At 38.9% G+C, this 22126-nt stretch overlaps 1 protein-coding gene across 5 annotated transcripts in view; it reads left to right on the top strand.

Annotated features, from left to right (window-relative positions):
- Positions 1-22126, top strand: part of macrod2 (mono-ADP ribosylhydrolase 2) — a 280346-nt gene that overhangs the window by 152158 nt on the left and 106062 nt on the right. For all 5 annotated transcript variants that reach the window (XM_088384939.1, XM_088384940.1, XM_088384938.1 and 2 more), the window contains one exon: positions 19312-19433. In XM_088384939.1, coding sequence (XP_088241065.1) covers positions 19312-19433 — 122 coding nt within the window. The remainder of the gene's footprint in view (positions 1-19311; positions 19434-22126) is intronic.

Here is a 22126-nt window from a genome sequence, read left to right as displayed (position 1 = left end):
TCCCACATTTAATTGCTGCTGAGAGTACTTCCAGAAAAGTCCTGTGTAGTGATGTTGCGTCTGTCCAAGCACGTTTGCCTAAACCTTCCATAATCTGCGCTGCGGTTCAGAGGAGTGGGCCAAAACCAACAGATGGGTAGAGGAAAAGAAATGCTGCGGCAGTGTTTGTCGCAAACACCACGCTGAGCGGGTGTCCCTCCACAGATCACTTGGCTCGACATCCACTGGGCCTGCGCCAAAGAACTAGAGCTAAAATCGTAACGAGACAGCTAGCAATGGCTAAATTGAGGTTGACTTCTGACTTCAGACAGGCCATTGTTAACTTTGGTACTCCCCTTCAACCTCTAAGTGACCTCAATTCTTCATTCAATGTTATTTTGAAAAGCTATAACTAAAAATACCCTCGTATATGTAGAGTACAGCATTCATTTCAGCCAACCTTTAATTGAGTCCCAATAAAGTTTACGTTTGTATGTGTTTGCACTTAAATGCAAATTCACAAACATGCTGCAGATTAGAACCCAGAGCATTAATTTACTCGTGGGAAGGATTGAGTCTTCTGTAGTCATTCTTGCTCTCTCCAAGAGCCGAGGTCTGCAGCCCACTGTTTAGCCCCAGGCATGCTGCCCCCCCATTCGTGTATGTGTAGTATGTGGGTGGAAGGAGTGCAAGGCAAGTGCTAATGCTTAATATGAGCTGGCTCCCTCCACCCCTGTAAACAGGATATAATATCAGTCCTTCATTAATGATGCAGGGCCCAAGCTCTCAAAGCTTTCGACCCTTAATCAGTGCGTATGATTGTATTGTACTGTCACAAGAGAGTTGAGTGGATCTGTTGAGAAAAATAAATATAAAAACAATAAAATGTGACAATGCTCTTAAAACGATGTTAAATCCATGAAAAAATGCAGAACCTTAGTTGGTACTGTACTTTTGCGCTATATTCTGACTGTCTGCTGTATGCACACTTGCTCCATTTTTGCTCCTCTTATTTATTGTGTTATTTGTTTATTTATTGTTTGTGATCACAGGATTTGCTAGAAATCAATAAAAACATGACAGACTGATAGTGTCATAGTGTTGCGTCTCCATTATCAACCCTCTTAATTTTCAAGCTGCATTTCCACCCTTTTTTCTTAGCCTAAATAATCACATCCGTTTGTCATCAACTCCCTGGGAGCTGCCTTGTCACTAATTAGAGATACTTTCTGGGATGTTGGAAATCTACTAAGGGACGGCATTCTTTCCCCCCTTGTGGGACTCATCTGTTTCCTGCTGTTATTCTTGTACTGCACGCACACTTCTTGCATTGCACGCACACTGGCTGACGGGTGACTTTGATGTGTTTGGTCTGACCGAAATAGCACTCAGCTGTCTTTGCTGCATACTGTTTGGTATGTTGTCTACCTGTACATACCTTAGTTAGCATTTGATAATCAAATACTAAAGAGACATTTATGGGAACATTTGAAGATTAAAAAGGACGGTGCATTGATCCAGCATAAAATCCAAGGTTGTGCAAGGGGCCGCTTTCTGAAGAGTGTTCAAGGCTGACCATAACAGTAAACTAGGTTTTATTGTGTGTGCCTGTGGCGTCTTCTCGCTTCTGCCAATCAAACTGAAGGAACTTGTTTCTCCATAGGGGTTGGTGCTTTAACTGCATGGGTCTCTAATAATAGCCTTATATGAGTGGGTACAGTAACATATAGTGCTCTCCCCTATCCACCTCACAAAAAGAATATTGCGCAAGAATATACATTGACCATGAGGTGTGCTGTTGTTGAAATAGAGGTGAAATAAACAGGCAGTGAGCACTTAAAGCTGAATTTTGAGTGCTTGGGAACAGGGCTGTGTGCACTTATAAGACAATCACAATTTGGGTGAAACAAGTGACTAAGCCACTGTGCATATTCAAAGAGAATGATTTGAAGTAGCAGTGAAGGACTCTTTAGTTTCCCTCCCACATCACTGAGAAATTGATCTTAACAATGCCATTTTCTTTCAGTGCCGAGATCCCTCACAGCTTTAAAAGACTTTGCTTTTTGCTCAGTATTTCAATCACCACTTACATCTTTTGAGTGGAAAAATATGATGTATGAAGTATGAAAACAGCACAGGTGTCATGTATTTTGCAAATATTACAGTCCTGTATAGCCAGCCACATTTTCTCTAGCCTTTATTTATACGGTGTTTCCAAGCCACCATATTTTAATTCATTTATTTTCCGTACCGCTTATCCTTACGAGGGACGCGGACATGCTGGAGCCTATCCCGGCAGTCATTGGACGGTAGGCTGGGTACACCCCGAACTAGTCGCCAGCCAATTGCGGGGCACATATAAAAGAACAACCATTCATGATCACAATCACAATTTGGAGAGGTATTTTAGTCAATGATTAACGATACAAATCAGTCTCGCGAGTTTTTGTCTATTTTCTTTTCTCAGTGTGCTGTGCCCCACTCAGTGTGTAGTATTTTTTATTCTAAGGAAAGGTAAACTTTGATTAGGATGCTCTGTGACCTTGAACTACCTTAATAGATTTGTCCATATCTGACTGGATGAGATTGCCTGTTTTCTCCCCTCTGTCACAGCAAGTCTCTATACGAGAAACACTTCGTCCAGGGGACATTTGCATTAGTAAATAGCACAAAACTGACAGGCTCGTCTATAAATGAGCGAGTATGCTGTCCAAACTACTGGTGGGGAAATGGGACATCTTGGGGGCATATGTACTGTATATGTTGGCTGACAGTGATAAATGCTGCCTCAAAAATACAGTATAAGTGATTTCCACCACATTTATTTATTATTTTTTTTTATACACTGACTAAAATTGGACCGTTTTTGACTGGTCAGATTAGGCAGCTACTGTCTAGGGAAAAGCAAGAGAAGAGATGACCAACAATGAGGGATGCACCCTTCATAGAATAGGCAATGAATTTCAGTGTATATAAATTTTGATAATAGTTCTGAAAAATGATTAACAGTGACAGAGTCTCTCGGTTGGGCTTTTCTGGAAGAAGAAAATATTAAGCCTGGAATAGCATGTCAGAAGCTATATTGTGAGGAGCTCATTTTAGGGCAGATGATGAATTTGTGATGCACTACCTGGGAAAAAAATAGTATTTTGAAATACTATAGTGTCAGGAAAACACATACAGGTTGCCTGTTTAAAAATTCAACGCATGAAGTAGCATTTGTGCTTGTAACTTCTCTGAATGGTTTAACAGGTGACATATTTTTTGTACTCTTGTTGTCATGTTACATTTAAGCAACATTACCAACATGGCAATACATCTGTTAAGGTGAATCCCTCGCTCCTTTTGCTTGTTGGACTGTATGCAAGCAGAAGAGCAAACATTTTAGAACCCTTTGCGCAAAAACCATAAAAGGCACCTCATTACTTCATAAAAGTGTTTTATAGCCGCTGATGTTTTAACGGTGTTTACAGGGTTTGTATTAACAGAAGCTTCATGTCAGAGGCACATGATCACTGTTGCTGGGTCATTGCAGTCTGGCACTTAACTTTCTTCAAGGAGCTTTTATGCCTTGATAAACCATCGCAATTAGTCACATATTGCACAGTTTGAGATATTTTGCAGCATAAAGCAGAGCAGTGTGGAAGCTGCTCTATGATAAAGTGGGTGTGAAGATAAGATATCTTCTAAAATGCAATCTCATTTGTCCTCTATAAAGCCATATTATTTGCTTGTTAAAATGGCAACTAAGAAGCTTTACTCTTGCTTTGAAACGCCATTCTGTGTAAAGAGTGATGTATTTTTGAGGTTGTAAATGTTTCTCCTCAATTTTGGTCACCTAATGTCTGGTGTCAGAGAGGTACAGCAGAATGTTTGACTGTTGATGTGTCATATTTGAGTGCACTATACTGCGTGCAAATGGATAGAAATTGGTGCTGTGCTTTTTGATTTTTAATTATTTGATATTGAAAACAATAAAAAAAGAGGTCAGTTATCACTGTTAATAATTAAATTCCTTCAGAAATAATGAAACAACATAACATTGAAACATCTTTCCACCACAGTGACTATAATTAAGTTTTTACTGGGAGTTTGTAGAGCTCTGCACTGATGAGAAATTGATAATATTGGGCAGTGGCGGCATCACAAGTAAGATTGTTACTGGTTTAACTCCATTTTTCAATCAAATGGATGTGACGTCATTGATTTCAACATCAAATAACGTGCCAGCAAATGAAGGGACACAACGCCTTAGTCTCAGCAAAAGCTACTATATTTCCCCAGACAGTTCTAAACTTTAATGCATCACTTCCATTTGACACTTATTTACCTGTTCGGCTGATGCCAGCCTAGACGTGCCTAAAAAGACAAGATTGCTTTTTTTTTTTTTGTCTGTTAATGTAGTCCAGTGCGGAGGAATGAAAAAATAAATAGGCTGAGGAGAGAACACAATATTCCCATGGCCATATCCATCCATCCATCCATCCATCCATCCATCCATCCATCCATCCATCCATCCATCCATCCATCCATCCATCCATCCATCCATCCATCCATCCATCCATCCATCCATCCATCCATCCATCCATCCACCCACCCACCCACCCATCCACCCATCCACCCACCGGATCACAATATATTTTAGAGTGCATTTTTCTGTTATCTCCTTAATTGCAGTTTTATAGGTCAAGTCATGGCCAAGTTTACATCTAGTTGAAAGGAATTGTAAAAGATTTGCCAACAGCTGCATTTATAGGGTCTGTGCAGTGCACGTCTAGAGTGGCCTATTCATCCTTGACCAAACACTTTTTGTGGAGGGCCTCGACACTCACTTCTGGCCATATTTGTCCAAATCACAAATGGTTATCAATGCTCGGACATGCAACCATGGAGACAGCCCATAACAAGTCCAGACAGCCAACCATGGACTCAACCCCTAACTCCGGTGCTTTGTGTCATTCCAATCTCTTCACGCATCCACTGCTCAACTCTAACTAACCAAGGCCGTCTCGGACTGCTTGAGAAAGCCAAAATAGCAGGCCCTGTAGGGACTGTCTTACTCAGATATAAGCCCTCAAAGAGGAATCATATTTCACAACAAAAATTTTACCCTTGGCTTTTTGCAATGCTTTTCTTGGCAAAAGCTAGGTTGGCATTATGGTGGTCAAGTGGTTAGTAAATCTACCTCACACTGAGGTCACTCGATTTGCTGATGCTTGTTTTAAATGGGTCATTTGTAAAATGTTTTGGGCCTTAAAATTTTAACATTTCACTCGTCTTTTAATGGCAGTTAAGGTTATACACTTGATTGTCGTATTGTCCTATTTGTAAGACTAAGTTGATACACTGTATTATATTACATTTATATGTCGTGTTGTATCCCGAAGTAAGCAGCTCTCAAGGCAAGAGCTCTCATTGTGAAAAAAACCCTCATCCACCTGTCTAGAGAAAAGACTTGCTGTGTTTTTTTGTGACGAATCTTCAGCACGTCCTTGACAAATGATCTCATTAACGATTAATTTAGATTGAACATGTATGAAAAACCCATTCATCTATTCATGGAATCTCATTTGTCCTGTTTCATGGAGTGATGCATTTGACAAGAAGTATGAAGCAAAATGGGAAAACTCAATTGTCCGAGAAAATGGGCTTTTTTAATGTCTTTGTTGTCTATAATGTTTTTAGAAGGGGAAAAAAACTTGATTTGGATTTTTCCAGATATGTTTAAAAGTGTTCTTGATCTTAAATGAAATGATTTACAAGATGATACAAGATATACAATTTTTTTATATTAATAATTGATTTATTATATGCCAAGGTTGTCACTTCCTACTCGAGTTGTTTTTTAAGGTTTTTATGACACTTTCCCCTTCTTAAAGTGATGCATTTGTTCTCGCATTTAATATATGGATGTGTGGATGACATTCGAATGAAATAAGAAACATTAAATGTCTGTTTCTGTTGTGGTATGAAATAAGAAGTGTTTTCTTTTTTAATGTTTTCTTGACCAGTGGAAACGTCAGCAACATAAGCATTGGCTGAAGAAGTGACCGAGGCAAAACATAAAGCAGGCGTTGAGGAAACAACATACCAGCTCATTAAACATATATAGTTGAGAGACTAGGGTTGAAGGAAGGGTCAAATAAAATAAGCCTTGCGTGGGCTAAAAGCCATCTGGTTGTGTAGAAATCTGTTGCCTTTGTGTGTCATCACTGATGCATTTTGTTAAAATTACAAAGTGAGCAGTATGCTGGCTGGTCCACCAGTTATAATTTCCTCAACTTGCATGCATCACCATTCACTTTCTAATATAATGTAGTACAGTGTCATATGTATAACAAGTATGTAAACCAAAATGATTCTCATAATGCAATGTGGGACAATCTCAGAAACAATTCAACATATGTTACTGAAAGTTTTGTAACCAGTTGTTTATGCAATTATTAGTTTTAGTGACATTAAAAACACACAAATGTCCTCCATTTATTGGCCTCCCAGCCAGAATATTGTGGTTATTAGCGGCCTAATTAAGTGGGAATCAGAGGCGCATCATTTTCTAAAATACTTCATGCATGTTGGCTGTGTACATTCAAAACTAAGTACATGTGTATTTGTGTCATTTGTGGACTGCCATTTTTTTCTTATTGCTATCTTCTCATTAATGTTAACAGTGATCATTTATTATATAATGAGAATCCTGTGGCCATAAAAAAAGCAATACTTATCCAGTGTGACTGCCATTATTAATCTTTATTTATTTTTCAACAAGTCAGGATCTCGTGGAGATGTTATGTTTGTTCTTGCATGGCCATCATATTCACACCTTGAGCATGGCTGGGATGCTCTGTGTTAGGGGAGTGTTCATTGGCCTGCCAATATCCAACAACTTCCTACAACCCAATACAATCAATTTTTAAGTGGGCAACTTAAGGAACTCCTGCACAATACTCAATCTTGTTATGCCGCACTTTTGTGATTAAGAGCTGGATGTATAAAGTTGACTTGACACACCTGTGAGGTTGATGGAATGTATTTGGACAGATTTATGAACATATTTTAGCAAAATGGGCCCTTTGTGATTATAGGTGAAATTTTACATCTTTGAATTGAGATCATGAAAAATTGAAGCAAAGCTGGTCTTTATAGATTTGTTCAGTGCTTTCCTTTTATTGGATCCTTCACTGTTGCTGTTTCTGTGGGTATTGTAAAAAAAAAAAGGAGAAATATAGGGTTCCTTATAGTGTGATATGTAGATGCACGAACTGAAGAATGTGGGTTACAATCAATTTTGACATCTACTTTGCTACACGTCCAACCTTGTTCAAATGTGCATTATTCACTCATAGTGCAGTTTTTGCACTTTACTGAGGTGTTCTTATTTTTACAAACGTCAATTATATTTTAGGATTCTTGTCTGTTTAAGTAAATTCAATTCCATTCAGTTGTTGCGAAAGGATGACTGATCGTCCAAGTCTTGTTGCACTGAACACGTTGTTTATAACAGTCATACGCATTTGTGAAAGTGTTCACTCACCTCACACTCTGTGACTTGTTGGCGTTGCTCTGCATTTCAGCCTCCGAAATCAAACATGATTCATGTCCAATTCAATTGCACTTTAGTATCATTTTCCCAATGTGAAGAAATTTAAATGAAATTATGGAATCTTCCAGAGTTAAACGGATATCATCAATCATTTCAGTGCAGGGAGCTGGAGCCTACGCAAGTTGAATAAGGGTAAAAGGCAGGCTACAGACTATATCCAGAACTGGTTGCCAGTCAATCACAGGGCTGTAATTAGAGAGGTAGCTAATCATATTTGCACATTACATAGTGAGGACTGAACCCACGCTGTTTGCACCAATGTCAGGTGACTCAATGATTTCATAATAATGAAATTATTTAATGTCAGTGACTTGAGGTGGATATTCTTCTTCTCTCCCCTCACTGAAGCTGCTCGATCTTTTGGAACGTGTTTTCGAAAGCCAGAAAAATCGGCAGAAGTTAATCTTTTGAAAGCAGCTCAACTGAGCTCCTGTGAGATACGCTGTGGCCTTGTGAGATTTGCCCATGTTTCATGTTACTTTCTGGGCGATGACAGCCTCCAGCTACCAAGCTTTTATGACTTTAATAACATCACTTGTGTGTGATTATCTTTAAGGAAAAGGAAAGCATTTCACCACATCTAGACCCGTTTGTACGAAGTGAGAAAGTTGCACCTCCCAATGATTGCTGGGTCCCACTTGGTGTTATAAGAAGCAAACTCCGAGAGCAAAAATACGAGTCGTCAAGGTATCCTTCCTGAAATGACATTCTTACATGGTTAGGTAAAGACTGGCTTTCACATGATCAGCATTCACATTACAGGCTGATTAACAAGAATAATGGAGCTCAATAAAAACAGTCTAGCACTGAAATAAACCACAATTAAACAAGCTTATATTTTCTCATTAGAAGAGGAGTTCCCTGCTGGGCTCAAAAGAAGGCCACTGCTTCAGTCTTTAACCATGTGCTGTTCTAACACTATTAAAGTGCACGCATGATGGGACTTGCTGTGTTAACATCCTATGAAGATTGAGCATTCCCATCATTTGAAGGCTTCTTAGTGTTCAAACCACGCTCAACAAACACATGCCCAAAGCTTCGTTATGTTATACAAACACATTGTATACTGTTGTCTTTCTGCAAAGTATCATTTACTCCTCAAATCCTTCGACAAAGCCCCAGCATCAAGTGTGGACTGTGTGCAAACAAGTCACACAGCTTTGGCTTTGCAGCTGCAGCACCAGGAGAGGCCTGTGTGCTTTGGAGCTATAATTTAATTGAGGGATTAGCATTAGCGTTCAGAGTATAATATTCTTCTTACAGAACCGGCCGGTTAACCTTGCTGATGTGCCGTGCTGGATGTAAAGCCACAGAGTTGAGGGGGTTAGCTGAGGCCCTCCTGAATGTTGTTTGGGGTTTGACACTCTTATTGATTCCAACAGATGGCAGAAGCTGCTGACTCGATGCCCAGATGAACAGCAGTGGAGTGGCTGCCATGGCCTCATTAAATATTCACTCATGGGTGGCAGAGCAAACGTTGAACACCCATAGAACAACAATAAAATAGCAACTGCATTTGTTTGAAGTATTTTGAACTCCTATGCCCTTAAGATATTCAACAATCTGCATCAATGGCGTCCACAGCTCACTATACTCGATAACCCAAGTTGGGTTGTAATTAATTATTCATTTAGAAAGTAGTGATTCATTTTTCGTTTCAAAGCATTGACTAAAGATTCCTAATCTTTTCATCCAATTTCCAGCAGTCATCATTGACAATTGTGTTAATTATTAACTCTTATCAATTGGAAATTGGGCTGAAATGAGCTGTGGAGAACTTTGAAAGAATTTTAATACTTCAGAGTATTGGCTGTGAATCTGTCCTGTATGCAAAACACTCAATATGAACCTGGACACAGGATTTCTTTATGTTAGCAATTAACTGGAAGACAGATAAGATTGTTGGGCAGGTCAGGGAAATAATCATGGGTCTTAGGCAATGTCAGGCATCATATTAGGTCACATCAAGACCTGCCTCTTCTGTCCAGAATTAAACATGAAAACATGCAAATGAGGCTTCATCTCTATGCAGGAATGCATTTCCTGTACTGCCGCAGTAACAAGCTCATTGGGATGCGTTGCCACCACTATGTTATAGCTGCTCTTTTATTCGTGCAAAACACCTCACCTTTAGGATGGACCGAGACATGCGCTTGGTGAAATGACAAAAATTATTGCGTAATATAGCAAAAAAATCAGAGGAATTACTCAGAATTTTAGGGGGATTACAGTTTCATGAAGCATCAGTCTCATAATTTCTCCTGTTGAATTAAAGAAGATGATGAGAGTGGCAGCACATTTGTATATAGTGGAGCTGAACGCGCTCAATGGCATTAGAACCCAATTTATTACTTGCTTAATTCCTGCTGGGTCTGTGCATGTTAAGTATGCACTCAACGTGAGATAAAGCACATTAGGTGAGGCCATCCATCACTGGGTATTCTTACTGTAATTATGTATACTGTATATATATGTGTATATATATACAGTATACATATGTATATATGTGTGTATATATATGTGTGTGTGTCTATATATATATATATATATATATATAAAAGCCACAATGCCACTGTCATCTGATTGACTGACAGATTTGGGTCTTAAGTGACACGGTGAAGAACTCCACACCATTTCCTGGTTTTAAGCGAACGAGCCAGAACCAGCCATCACCAATACAATTTATACAAGACACATTCTTTTTTAACACAGCCTTTGGCAAATGCTATTTTTAACAGATCTCAGCTTTAGATATGGACAAATACTCTTGCAGAACAACTATTTGCAATTCACTTCGCTTTTGATCACTTTTGCTGGCCAATTATAGAGCTCTGGAAACACTCTTTTATTAATTCCCTTGGTCTTTCCTTCAGTTTCAGTTTTGGTCTCATTTAGTTTCCTTTCCCACTCTTTTTTTGTCTCTATCCGCCCTGCAGCAAGAGGCTGGCGTGGTGTTGACCAGCCCTCATGTCCTTTAGTGTCCGATAACAGAGCCTTCTCATCAGCTGCTTGCCTCAGCCGAGCAAGGTCTGGCTAATGGATATGGCTGGCAGGCATACATCCCTTCATCCCACTGCAGCCACTCTGCTCTTTTCCACACCTCTCAATTATTTAGTCTCCACCTCTATGCAAATGGTTTCCTTTTGAGGAGAAAACCTGCCGGTTTCATCTGGTTGTTATGCGTGCTGATGCGAGGCACTCCAGAGATGTGCTGGCTGTAATGTAACGGTATAGCTGGTGAGATGGCTGCATGGTGATCCCTCATCTCCTCCTTGGCAAGACTTCATCAGACCAGAACCATTAGAGTCTGATCTATTGGCGCGCCGCTCACAAGTGGTATCACTTTTTAGCAGTTCCCTAGCAACCGCTGCAAGCGCTGGTCTGCCTCACTATGATGCTTAGTTGCTAAGCTACAGAGACTGACAAAACTACACATGGGTGATCTCCCCATGGGGTTGAGGTAAAAAAGAAAAAAAATGGTCGTATCATAAAGGAACAAGTTCAGTGAGTGGGAGCACAAAAGAATGGATCTCACAACACACTGTTCTCCAGCCATCTGTGAAGTGTCACTGTGAATATTTCTCACTGTGTGCTTGATATGCGAAAGAGTATCCTTTTGTGTTTCCATTTTATGGATATTAGAAGACCTGCATGTGTTTGATCATAGATGTGTTTTATGGGTCATTTTCTGGCAAACCGAGGGCACAGAGCATGGGAGGGACGTATTTTATTTTTGGAAGAAGATATTTAAGGCACATAAAGGAAGACAGTTATGTTTGCGGCATCAAGGTGTGCTGCTCATTTAGCTCTTCCCTTCCATGCTGGCCACCTGTTAAAGGAAATGAAATATTCTCCTTGTTGTTGGTGCACGTCACATCAGGCAAACTGCTTCGTTCCTGTGTGTATTGCCGAGTAATGGAAATCCCACTAAATTATCAATAACCCTTCTGTTTAGCGAATGCAATTTAGATTTAGAATACGCTCAGGGTTTCTGTCTATTAGAGAGATCTTGTTAAAAGTCAAGGCATCTTGTGGAGACCAATGCGCATCAGAGACTGAAACTTCCTCTTAAACTCATCTGGGAGTCATTGTGCCCTTCCAGTTTTCATTCTCAGCAAAGTCATACCCAACCTTAGCAGATGCTTTAAGAAAACACCAGCAAGCGCATTTACCCCCAGTTCACACTCTCATATTTCATTTCATGTCCACTGAGGTTACTTTGCCATTTTCTACCCCACTGCAGATATCGCAAGGTGAAAATGGTAGCCTATCTGTTTATTTATGGGAACTGAAGCCAGGCCCATGTATTTACCATAGCCACAGATCTTTGTGTGTTTTCAAGATATCTCTAAGGTAATTTGTTGAATCTTTACACTGGTTTACGCTAACAAGGCAGGGGGAGTCTCTCCCCCAGATGGCGGCATGCCTCTGCCTCCTGAGAGGGCTGCACACCAGGCGTTGGCAGGACTTGTTCTGCCAAAAATTATGAAGCACGCTGTCAAAACCATTTTGCTGTGTTGGCACAAAATGTTAGTCCATGTCTGAGAAGGCCTCGACTATTTTCTTATCCAGACTCATCGCTGCACATCTGGTAACACTAACACCCTTTCTACTAATACGCTTACAATTTTGATTGCCAGTGCACAAGAAGTTGTCAGTGATTGAGACTCTAGGGAACATTGCTTTGTAAACAAGCAATAAAAATGAACTCTATTTGGGCTGTATTTCCCGAATTGTTATTACTCACCCTAACAGACGCTGCTTATGACAAAGATTATGCTGTACTTGTCCAACTGGTCGGACATTTCATATCATACACAACGTTGCAAATTTGTAGCTATGCACATTAGTATTGATAGATTGCATCATATTGTGCAACAGCCCGTGAAACGCATGATCCAAATTTTACATGTTTATTGCCAGTGTCTTGAAAAGAATATGATAAGTGTAGGATGATATTGTTGAATTTTTAAGCGTGAACGCTGTCTTTTTGAACAACCTATTCTGAATTAACACTTCATGCTTCTCCCAAAAGAAAAGATGCTGCTTCAAATGAGGGCCAATTCATTTTTTTTACAACATTGTGAACACAACATTGTTTCTAGAGTGGTCATGAGAGAAGGAGAGCAGCAATTTTTTAGCCTGCCTTCATACACCCGCCATCAGATAAGAACAGCGGATAACATGGAGACGCTAGGTCGCTCAGCAGAATTAGTGGCACTGTGCACTTAGGGCGAGCGTTTGATGACACAGGTAGCCGGGTGATGTTTCTGTATCATCAACAAACATGGGACCCTTGTGAAGTAAGGTTACACATACGCACACACGCACACACTGAGCAGCATGATGGACGGGAAGTTGTCCCTCCTCTCTCCCCCAGCCACTATAATTCATGTCAGTGAACTATTTTGGACAAAAGCCTCTTGTTCTTTGATATATTTTGCTAATCACTGCCACTGCATACACATTGATCTTACCCTCACACAAACGCAGATTTAATTAGATAATTTGGAGTGCTATGTTTGATAGATGTGGCACAAGTGAGACTTTGCCATCGATCTTTGTGTACAAGAAGACAACATCTCACAGTTGGTTTAGCTGGTCCTGGTGTTTTTTTTTTTTCTTCCCCCCCACTAGAGCTCAAGTGCAATTACAGTGGGATTTGTGCTGAATGGCAGGATTAAGGCAAACTGTTTTACCTTCAAAGTACACAAGGTGAAATGAAGCAATCATTTTCAACCCAGTAAAGAGAATTAATTTATCTGAGCCCCTGTGAGTAGACAGTATTTGCTTCACTTCTTAATTGTTCTCTTTTTGTTTGGAGACAAACCATAAAAAAATAATAATGAATAAAAAGTTAATTTTGAAGTTAAAAGGTGTTTTTTGCTAGCCCAAATACTAAAGCACAGAAAAAGATCTACATTTATAACTTACATGTAATGGTAAGAATTTATTTACAGTCATTTGGATTTGTTTCATAGCATGTCTTGACTGACAGTTTTCATTTGTTTATTTTCCAATTAGATCTCAGCTTCTACATATCGCCATGTAAATGTAAATTGTCGAATATCTCCAGAACCCCGAGTACAGAACTGCAACCATATTTTGGAATAGGATGATGGATGAATTCCCTGCAGAGTCGAAAGTTTTATGAAGGGAGCAGTTTGATTTAAGAACAAATTTATATTCCCATTATCTCAAATTGGAATTACACAACATACTGTTTAACCTCAGATCATTCACTGCACTAAAAATGTCACTTTCACTCCCCTTAACTACTTTAATGTCTTTAAAAAAGCCTAGCAATACTAAAATGAACCTCCTCAATAGTCTACAAAGGAATTCATCATACACCGTCAATATTCGTCCGATAAAGCTGCTTTAAAGTAAAACTGCACCCGGATATGAAATGAAATGATGGCGAGCAAGTGAAAAACATTGCACACATCAGTGCTACCATTCAGACAGTGCTTAAAATAGCTCTTCACACCTGAGTGGCACTACAGAGAGAATCCAGAGGAGGATGAACCACAATCCAATGCTGCTGTCAGTCCTGCCTGTAAAATTTCAGAATAAATGATTGACGCGTTTTATTTCCAACGCCTCACAGTTGACAATTACATAACTCAGTAAGGTGTGGTGAAGATGGCCCAAATAGGATTATACTGGCCATAAAAATATTTATTAATTACATATGTTCATTTTTTTCAGGTATGCTCTGCCAAGTTTTAAATCCTTTTTTTCTTCTGTCATTCAAGATAATGTGTATTTGTCTTCCATCACTTCAAATTTGCTTTGAGCTTGTGGTGTTGTGCCAAATGTTCGTTGGTGAAAACCATCAAGACTACCTGTGTTCTTGGCTTTGTTCCATCTTTTTTCCACCAAATTCAACAGTTTTCTCCCCAAAGACTGTTTCCTCAAGTTTTTGTTTGTACTGCTTGGTATTTGTGTGTTCTACCATTTAAAGGTAGCAGAGGGCAGGAAACCCACTTCAAGCTCGGACCATGCTCAGACTTTTAGTTCAGTCTCCACCTGGTCTTGTCTACTCCATGTGATATCATTCAGCTTGCCACTATCAGATTTGACATCCAAACTTTTTGTTTCCATTTTGGAGTATATGTATTTTGTTATTATTTGATGCTGTAGTGCTTCTCAACAGATAAAAGTAGCATGCAGCATTGTTCAGGATCACATATTTGTTTATTTCACTGACTTGTTACTGTTACACATCCAAATGATATGATGCCTCACTATTTATACAGCTGAAGCACCTCAAGCCATGCAGCCCACATGCCACATGAGCTTGCTCAGGAGTGGTCCATGCTCAGTGAGAATGTTTTTACGCCTTGATGTTTTATCCCTCGATGATAGGGTGTCAAAATGTCAGTTGTGAGTGTACCATATCAAACATTTCAGATAATTTTTTTTTTTTTTGGAAATGGATCCGCTGAGTGTTTTAAACAAGGTATTTTGATAATTATTTATTCCAGACCCTGATTCAAAATTGCTTTGTAGTTTTGTAAATAATTTATTTTAATGATATTACTAGTGGTTCACCTGCTTCCTAAAGTAGTATGTGGAAAAATCGCTAAATTAATGTGGCCTGCATGTGATTTCCCAAGTGCAGTACGTTTATGTACAGTTCAGTTGAATTTAACTACAATACATTTCTCAAGCCCAAACCTTTTATTCTTCCTCTGAACATGTTGGCCTACTACACTACTGTATTTTTATGCCAGTCCTTGTGATAGCACTTGCAGTGACAAGTATTTTTTTCGAGGTGGTACTTGGTATAAAAAGTTTCAGAACCCCTGCTCTAGATAATCCTTCTTTGTGCAAATGCCGTGTGGAGTACAACTGCAGTCCTGAGATGACACTAGGTGGATGGGTCCTTGTTCCAGCTTCTTTAGTGGAGCTAGCTGAAATACACAGAGACAAGAGGCTGCCCTGGTCACTCTCACAGATGGAGCTGTAATGGGGCCATGCACCGTCTCTGCTGACGGAGGTCTCTGGGAAAAATAGGACCTCTATAGTCCTGCTGTCATTTTGGGGAGATCATACTCTCTTTCAGAGAGCCTCCAGGTGTTGCAGAAAGAAAAAAAGAGCTCTTTGTTGATGCTGTCTCTATATAGGCCTGGCATGGTGGCCTGGTTTACCATTTTAGCAGTGAGAGCTGTGCATGGTTTCCCTTATTGTATTGTGCTTAAAAGGTTTTGCTATTTGCAGAATAACTGAATTTTTTCAGCGGAAATCAAACTGCCGTGACGAGTAAAGTTTGACAGTACGGTTACTTGTAAACCATCACTTAATGAAAATGTCATGTTTCCCAGTGACCGAAGGGTCAATTACTTTGTTCTTTTCTAGTGAAAGCTTGGATCCAATAGGACTAGTTTTGTTTCCAAGAATGACTATAGTGAGCAGACTTTGGAGTTTGTAGTTGTTTAGTCAAATTGGGGGAAAAAATGTGTGACTGCTTAGGTTTTCAATGTGGTCAACTAAAGTGCTAATCTCAATTGCACTTTAAACCTTTTTAAAATTGTTCACCTGTTTCAATGTGCATCACATCTCGCAGTGGAAATCCACAATATAAGCATTGTGTATGAATAAAGCAGCTATTGTCATTTTTTTTTTAAGAAGAGAAGGGAATATAAATGAATGAGCAACTATGTCTGCTTGCCATGTGGCAGATGATTTGAGGTCTCCGAAAATCTCGCCTTTCTGACTGGAAACGGCGGTGAAGTGTTAAAGGATCACTCTGCACTCTCGGTCACCATGACAACACCATTCCATGTCCGAGTGGGTGTCCACACTTCATTTGGTAATCCTTATTGAATAATATTCAAACCGCTGTCTACGTGGCAAGAGGGTCTAGGCTAGTAATCATACCAAATGCAGCATGAAGCATCACTACTGGAAATACCCTGCTTTTTTCTGTGTTTTGTAAAGCTGGAAGTCAAGTGGCAGTTTTTGGTGTGCACTCTGTAAAGTTTATACTGGAAATGTATAACTCAAGCACTGTTTTCTCTCTCTAAGAACAATATCTGGTAAGAAATAATTGTAATTCTAGAACTATACAACAGGATTTACAACCATCGGACCGAACGTAGGATAGGACATTTATATATACAGTGGATACAAATATTATAATTTACTTGCACGGATGTATGGCTTTCAAAGCTTGACTATTTTCGGTTCATTTTTTACAGCGCCAATAAATTCACATCATCAAATTGATCTGACGATGGCACATTAATTACTCTTTTTTTACACATTGGACAGCATGACTATACCTTGATTACAGCTATCACCATATTTGTAAACAAGATGACTTGCACATGTGTATATGCAGGCTTTTTGCATTCTGACTCAATATTAGCAAACCCATCTGAATATTTTAAAATATGCTGTAGCCGCTTATAAACAAATTAGAACAGTGTTGTGTTCATTCAAGCTTCTTTGGGTTGGATTTCTTCACCATGTGCTGCAATGATAAAGTAGTTAATAAAATGACACTTCCTTTTGTTTGGTTTATGTTTAGGGACAACACCACAACAACATGCATCTTCCAGCACGATAAAATCCATAATTTTATGCTGCCGCTTCTTGTTCTTGAAGGATTATGCATTATGCGTTTTCCTTACAATTTAAGACGGTTGGTTCCAAGATGTTTTAGGGGCCAGTTCTGTTTCATACAAGTGAGCGACTGCATATCCTGCCCTAAAGATTGCCAATTCCCCTCCTAGCTCTTATGAACGACTGCGACAAATGTATCTTGTGATCAGAAAGCCACTGGTTCTGGGCTCTCCCTATTGTTACATGTTATGTCATGAGCTACGAATAATTGACCTTACTGGAAATCTATCCATCTGAAAATAACTGCTGTAGACAACAAATTTAGATCAAATTTGGAATCTGGTGATTGAGTGCTCCTTGTTATTGCAGCCCAAAAATTGTTGGCAAGAAGGAACTTTCATTTGCTGTCACACTATAGTAGATGTTTTTTTTTTTTTTTTTTTTTTTTATGTGGGATTAAGCAAAGCAGCAGCCTCAAAGTCATAATAGTCAAGTGAAAATGAAAGATTGATTAGATGGTGAAGTGACAATCCTACTCTAAAATAGCTCAGCACTTTTGTTCTAAATGAAGGCTGGATATTTATTTATTTATTTATTTATTTATTTATTTATTTATTTATTTATTTATTTATTTATTTATTTATTTGTTTATGTATTTATTTATTTAGTTGCTGCTAAGAAAGTGGTGTCTTTGAAGTGTTCATGTCCCCTCGGTAGTAAACTGAGGAATATTTTAGTGGGAATGTCTAAAATGATCACACACACCACAGTTTGTGTGTTTAGGGGTCATTTCACTTCCAATCCATTGCCAACAATCCAGACTTAGCAGAGATTGCAAGCCACTAGGGACAGCTCAGTTCGATTAGTTTCTCTTTTTGTTGCTCAGACAGAAATAGGGGAGCAAAATTTGCTTTTGTCCCCATTTGGCATGTAAGCATTCTTTGAAGGGGAGAACTTCCCATACAAGGACATTTAAGGATTAATGAAATGTTAACAGAGATACGGATATTACCACAATGAATGATTTATTCTAGATTGTTTTCTGATGCTGTAGATTTTTTCTTTTTTTTTTTTTTTTTTTTTTTAACTGGTGTGCACGTCCATTTTTGAAAAGAGTATCTCCCTGATGCAGTGCATGATAAAACAATGTCACCAAATAATTTAAAATGCAGGATGGTACTGATCGGTGTGCTGTTACCTTTTTCTGACAGTATGTTGAGCCAGCAGGGTGAAGAATTGTTTCAATGCGCTTATTCACACTGCTGTGTTTAAGTAGCTCTTGATAATGGTGCATATGATGTCAGTATGTGCCTCTCGGCAAAGAGGATGTACCGATAGACTGAAATACATTGTGCTGCATTCAGTGGATTATAATAAAAACAGAGGAAGGATTGTAGCAAGAGTGATCCGCAATACACACACTGGATAGTTAATCAGCCAGAATGTTGTTACTTAGACTTGTACGAGCATTACACTGAAAACATATTTCTTTTCATAATATGTACACATGTAGTATGTATTCCATGAATCTTTATTTTTTTTCTGCCATAATTATGAACATTTCTGCCATGCCAACTGGCTGACAGTTCACTAATGATTGATTTTTGAGGGATAGTAAAACAACAGCCAAGGTGTTTTGAAGCTCTAAAGAAACATCTGTCCCTTCTTGCTGCGGTTTGTTTACCAAGGAAAATGTACCTTTCACCTTCCACACTCGACTGTAAAAATATTTATCAAATATGGATGTGCTGAGGATACAACTGGATTCATTGGTACGGATGAGATAGGGCTTCTTTATATATATATATATATATATATATATATATATATATATATATATATATATATATATATATATATATATATATATATATATATATATATATATAAAAAAAAATACATTTACCACAAGTAATTGATGTGGGTTTTTTCCCTTGTTTTTACTCAATCTGGGGATTTAGGAGTACATTCATTATAGATTTCAATCCCGGGTTGCTGTTCTGGGCATTTGGTCCGTGGTTTGGCAGCCCGCTGAGAGATTTTATAGTCACTTAGTATTACACTGCATGCTGCTTTAGAACTACTGCCAACCATGTAACCTTGCTAGAGGTGTCTGCTGTTTAAAATAATCTTTGTGTTTTGTCCCTTTCCAACAGTTGTGATCCACACCGTGGGCCCGGTGGCCAGAGGTCATGTGGGCCCCACCGAGACCAATGACCTCACCTCCTGCTACCAGAACTCCCTCAGGCTGATGAAGGAGTATGGCTTGAGCACTGTGGTGAGTAGGGATGAACTGTACTATAGAAGTATTGTCTTAAAACCAGCCTTTCACTGAATAAGAATATAATATAATATAATATAATATAATATAATATAATATAATATAATATAATATAATATAATAATAATTATCATTATTATTATTATTATTATTCGTTCATGAGCAGAACTGCTTATGCTCACAAGGGTTGCAGGACGAAAGAAAAGCAATCGATAATACAACAAGGATTGCAGGATCGCAGGATTAAAAAAAAGGAATCGAGACTAAAACAAAACTACAGCCAACAATGTAACATTTTCAGCACCTCTTGTTTAGTCTGTTTTGTCTGTGTTTTAAAACTGCTAGTGCTTTGTCAAGCATAGCATCGGTAAGGCTCTGCAATCATCGTAATTTGCTGCACAGATCACAAGGTGTGATGCTACCTTGAAAACTCTCAATTTTGGTTCAAAATCAATCTCTGTCCCACATCATACCTAACACAGAAATCAGACATGGTAGAATGGCAACACAATCCACAACTATCTGCGTCTCATTGTTTACAGATTTTTTTATAGATAGTTCCTTACTCATTGGGGTAAACAAATCAATGTATTTCTCAAAATAGCCACAAATCTCATTTTTAGTGTCAGCCTACGGCCCCCACAACCTCATAAGAATCCAATCAATGGAAGTACTTGCCAGCGTAGACGGGAGACACTGATTAGTGCCAGTTTCATTAAAGATGATTGTGACAAATTCCTGCACTGATGATGAATCATTGTGGCCATGATAGGCACTCCAGGTAGCAATTAAATGGATGTTGAGAGAGAAAGAGTTATACGCATTTTTGAAGTTCTATCTACCACTGATATTTAAATGTATCTGCACTTTGGAAGAAGTTATGCTAAATATTTTGTGTCCGATTCCAAATTCATTAGTATTTATTGTGTATGTCTATTGACACACACGTAAAACAACCTGCATGCCTACATTGTTGACCATGTGTCAGAGATAGAATTAAATCACACTCAAACAGTTTGCAAGTCTTTTTGTCTTGGGCAATTTATAGCTCAGGTGAAATTACTTTAAAAATGCAGCCTTACCTGCCAGTAAGGTAAAAAAAATATATATGATTGGTCTATTTATTTGACCTGTATGTATGAATATCTACACGTCAAAATAATGCACTTCAAATCTGCAACAATGATTGAAATTTCAGCTTGTCAGCCCCCTTCCAGCTCCCCTCATCCAAAAAAAATGGTTGAATTTCTTCATTTATTTTTACAATATTATATATATTTGTAAGAAGCAGAGGCTCTGTTTTTACTCACAGCAACCCGGATCCTCTTTAATGTATTTATACAGCTGTTATGCATTGAGAATGCCTTGAGTGAAAACAGTGGTGCTCTGTGATTGACTGGCCTTGTACGATGAGCCTAGTCATTACATCGTCATAACCACAGCGCTTTCCATCAAGCTGCAAGGGCACCACTGCACCAGCATAAATTTTGCCACAAGGAAAAGATTTTTCAGTGTTTATGTGTTTATGCAAATATGTGGTGTTTTGCTGATTTGGATTTCCTTGATATGCAAGAGGCACTTCAAGAGATTCTCTGTTGCTATACGATTTTGGTTAACCAAAAGCACAATTTTTATTTTACATGTCTATGACACACACGGAGAGGAAGTTCATTTCAGTGAAAGTAAACAGTGAAGCACCCAAGCTCAGGATGACTGTTCCCCCCTTACAAAGTGGAGAATTGATTGGAGCAATAGCAAGAAGGGGATTGGCTTCATTTTGGAAACCTAGACGGCTCAGCTGCCTAATGGGGATTCCAGGGCATTACAAAGGAATACGAGTCAAAACAAGGCCTAACGCAAAATAAACTCCAGCATGAAAGATTAAAACTCCGCAAAGATAGTGTGTAATCCCCTTTTCTTAAAGCCCAAAGCCATCCGTTAGGCTGTGAAACAAGTACCCGTACTGCAGTAGCAATCTGAACATCCAAATCTTCACCTGACTGGAGCGTGTCAAGACAGAAAAGTAAATGCCAGTGCCTTGTACAGATGAAAATGGATTTCCCTTACCTCAGGGCAGCTAAAGGTATGACTGAACATCAGCTAAGATCCCCCAAAGACAGAAATTAATTTGAAGAGTTGTTCCTGTATCCAAAGTAATGTTGCGCTTATAGCTCTACTGGGGAAAAAAACGCAAGGAACTATCAACAATTGCCGTCTCAGAGGTGTCCCTTCTTTTTTTGTATCTCCTTATTCCCATTATAGTTGGGTTGAGGGCTTCACAAGAAATACAAATCAGATGTTTGCTGATTTGAAAGTTTCACAACATTTAACACATTCAAGGTAGATTTACACAGTTTGTGTATTTCTATTTTACCCCGGTGTTTTTGATTTGATATGATTGTGATACAACCTACGGTAGGAGTGATTGTCTGATGAGAAATGCCAACACTCTCAAGTCAAGATGAACTGGCATTGAACTACAAGAATGCAACTGAAAGCTGTCAGTCTCAGTTCCTGAATGAATACTAAGGGTACAGTATGGTGGCTGCTGGCTTGCATTTGGCTTTAACGCATGCCGGAAAGTGATAGTGTCCACATATAGTATACAAATCCTCTGTGGAAACACAGAAACTGTCTCATCCCTGAAACGTTGTGTCCGTGTGTGTTTGTGTGAGTGAATGAGCGAGTGC

This window comes from Syngnathus floridae, chromosome 9 (genome assembly GCF_059516105.1).
Source record: "Syngnathus floridae isolate MCC-2025c chromosome 9, RoL_Sflo_1.0, whole genome shotgun sequence".
NCBI classification, from domain to species: Eukaryota; Metazoa; Chordata; class Actinopteri; order Syngnathiformes; family Syngnathidae; genus Syngnathus; species Syngnathus floridae.
Note: the sequence above shows the minus strand (reverse complement) of the source record. Positions and strands in the feature narration are given on the sequence as shown.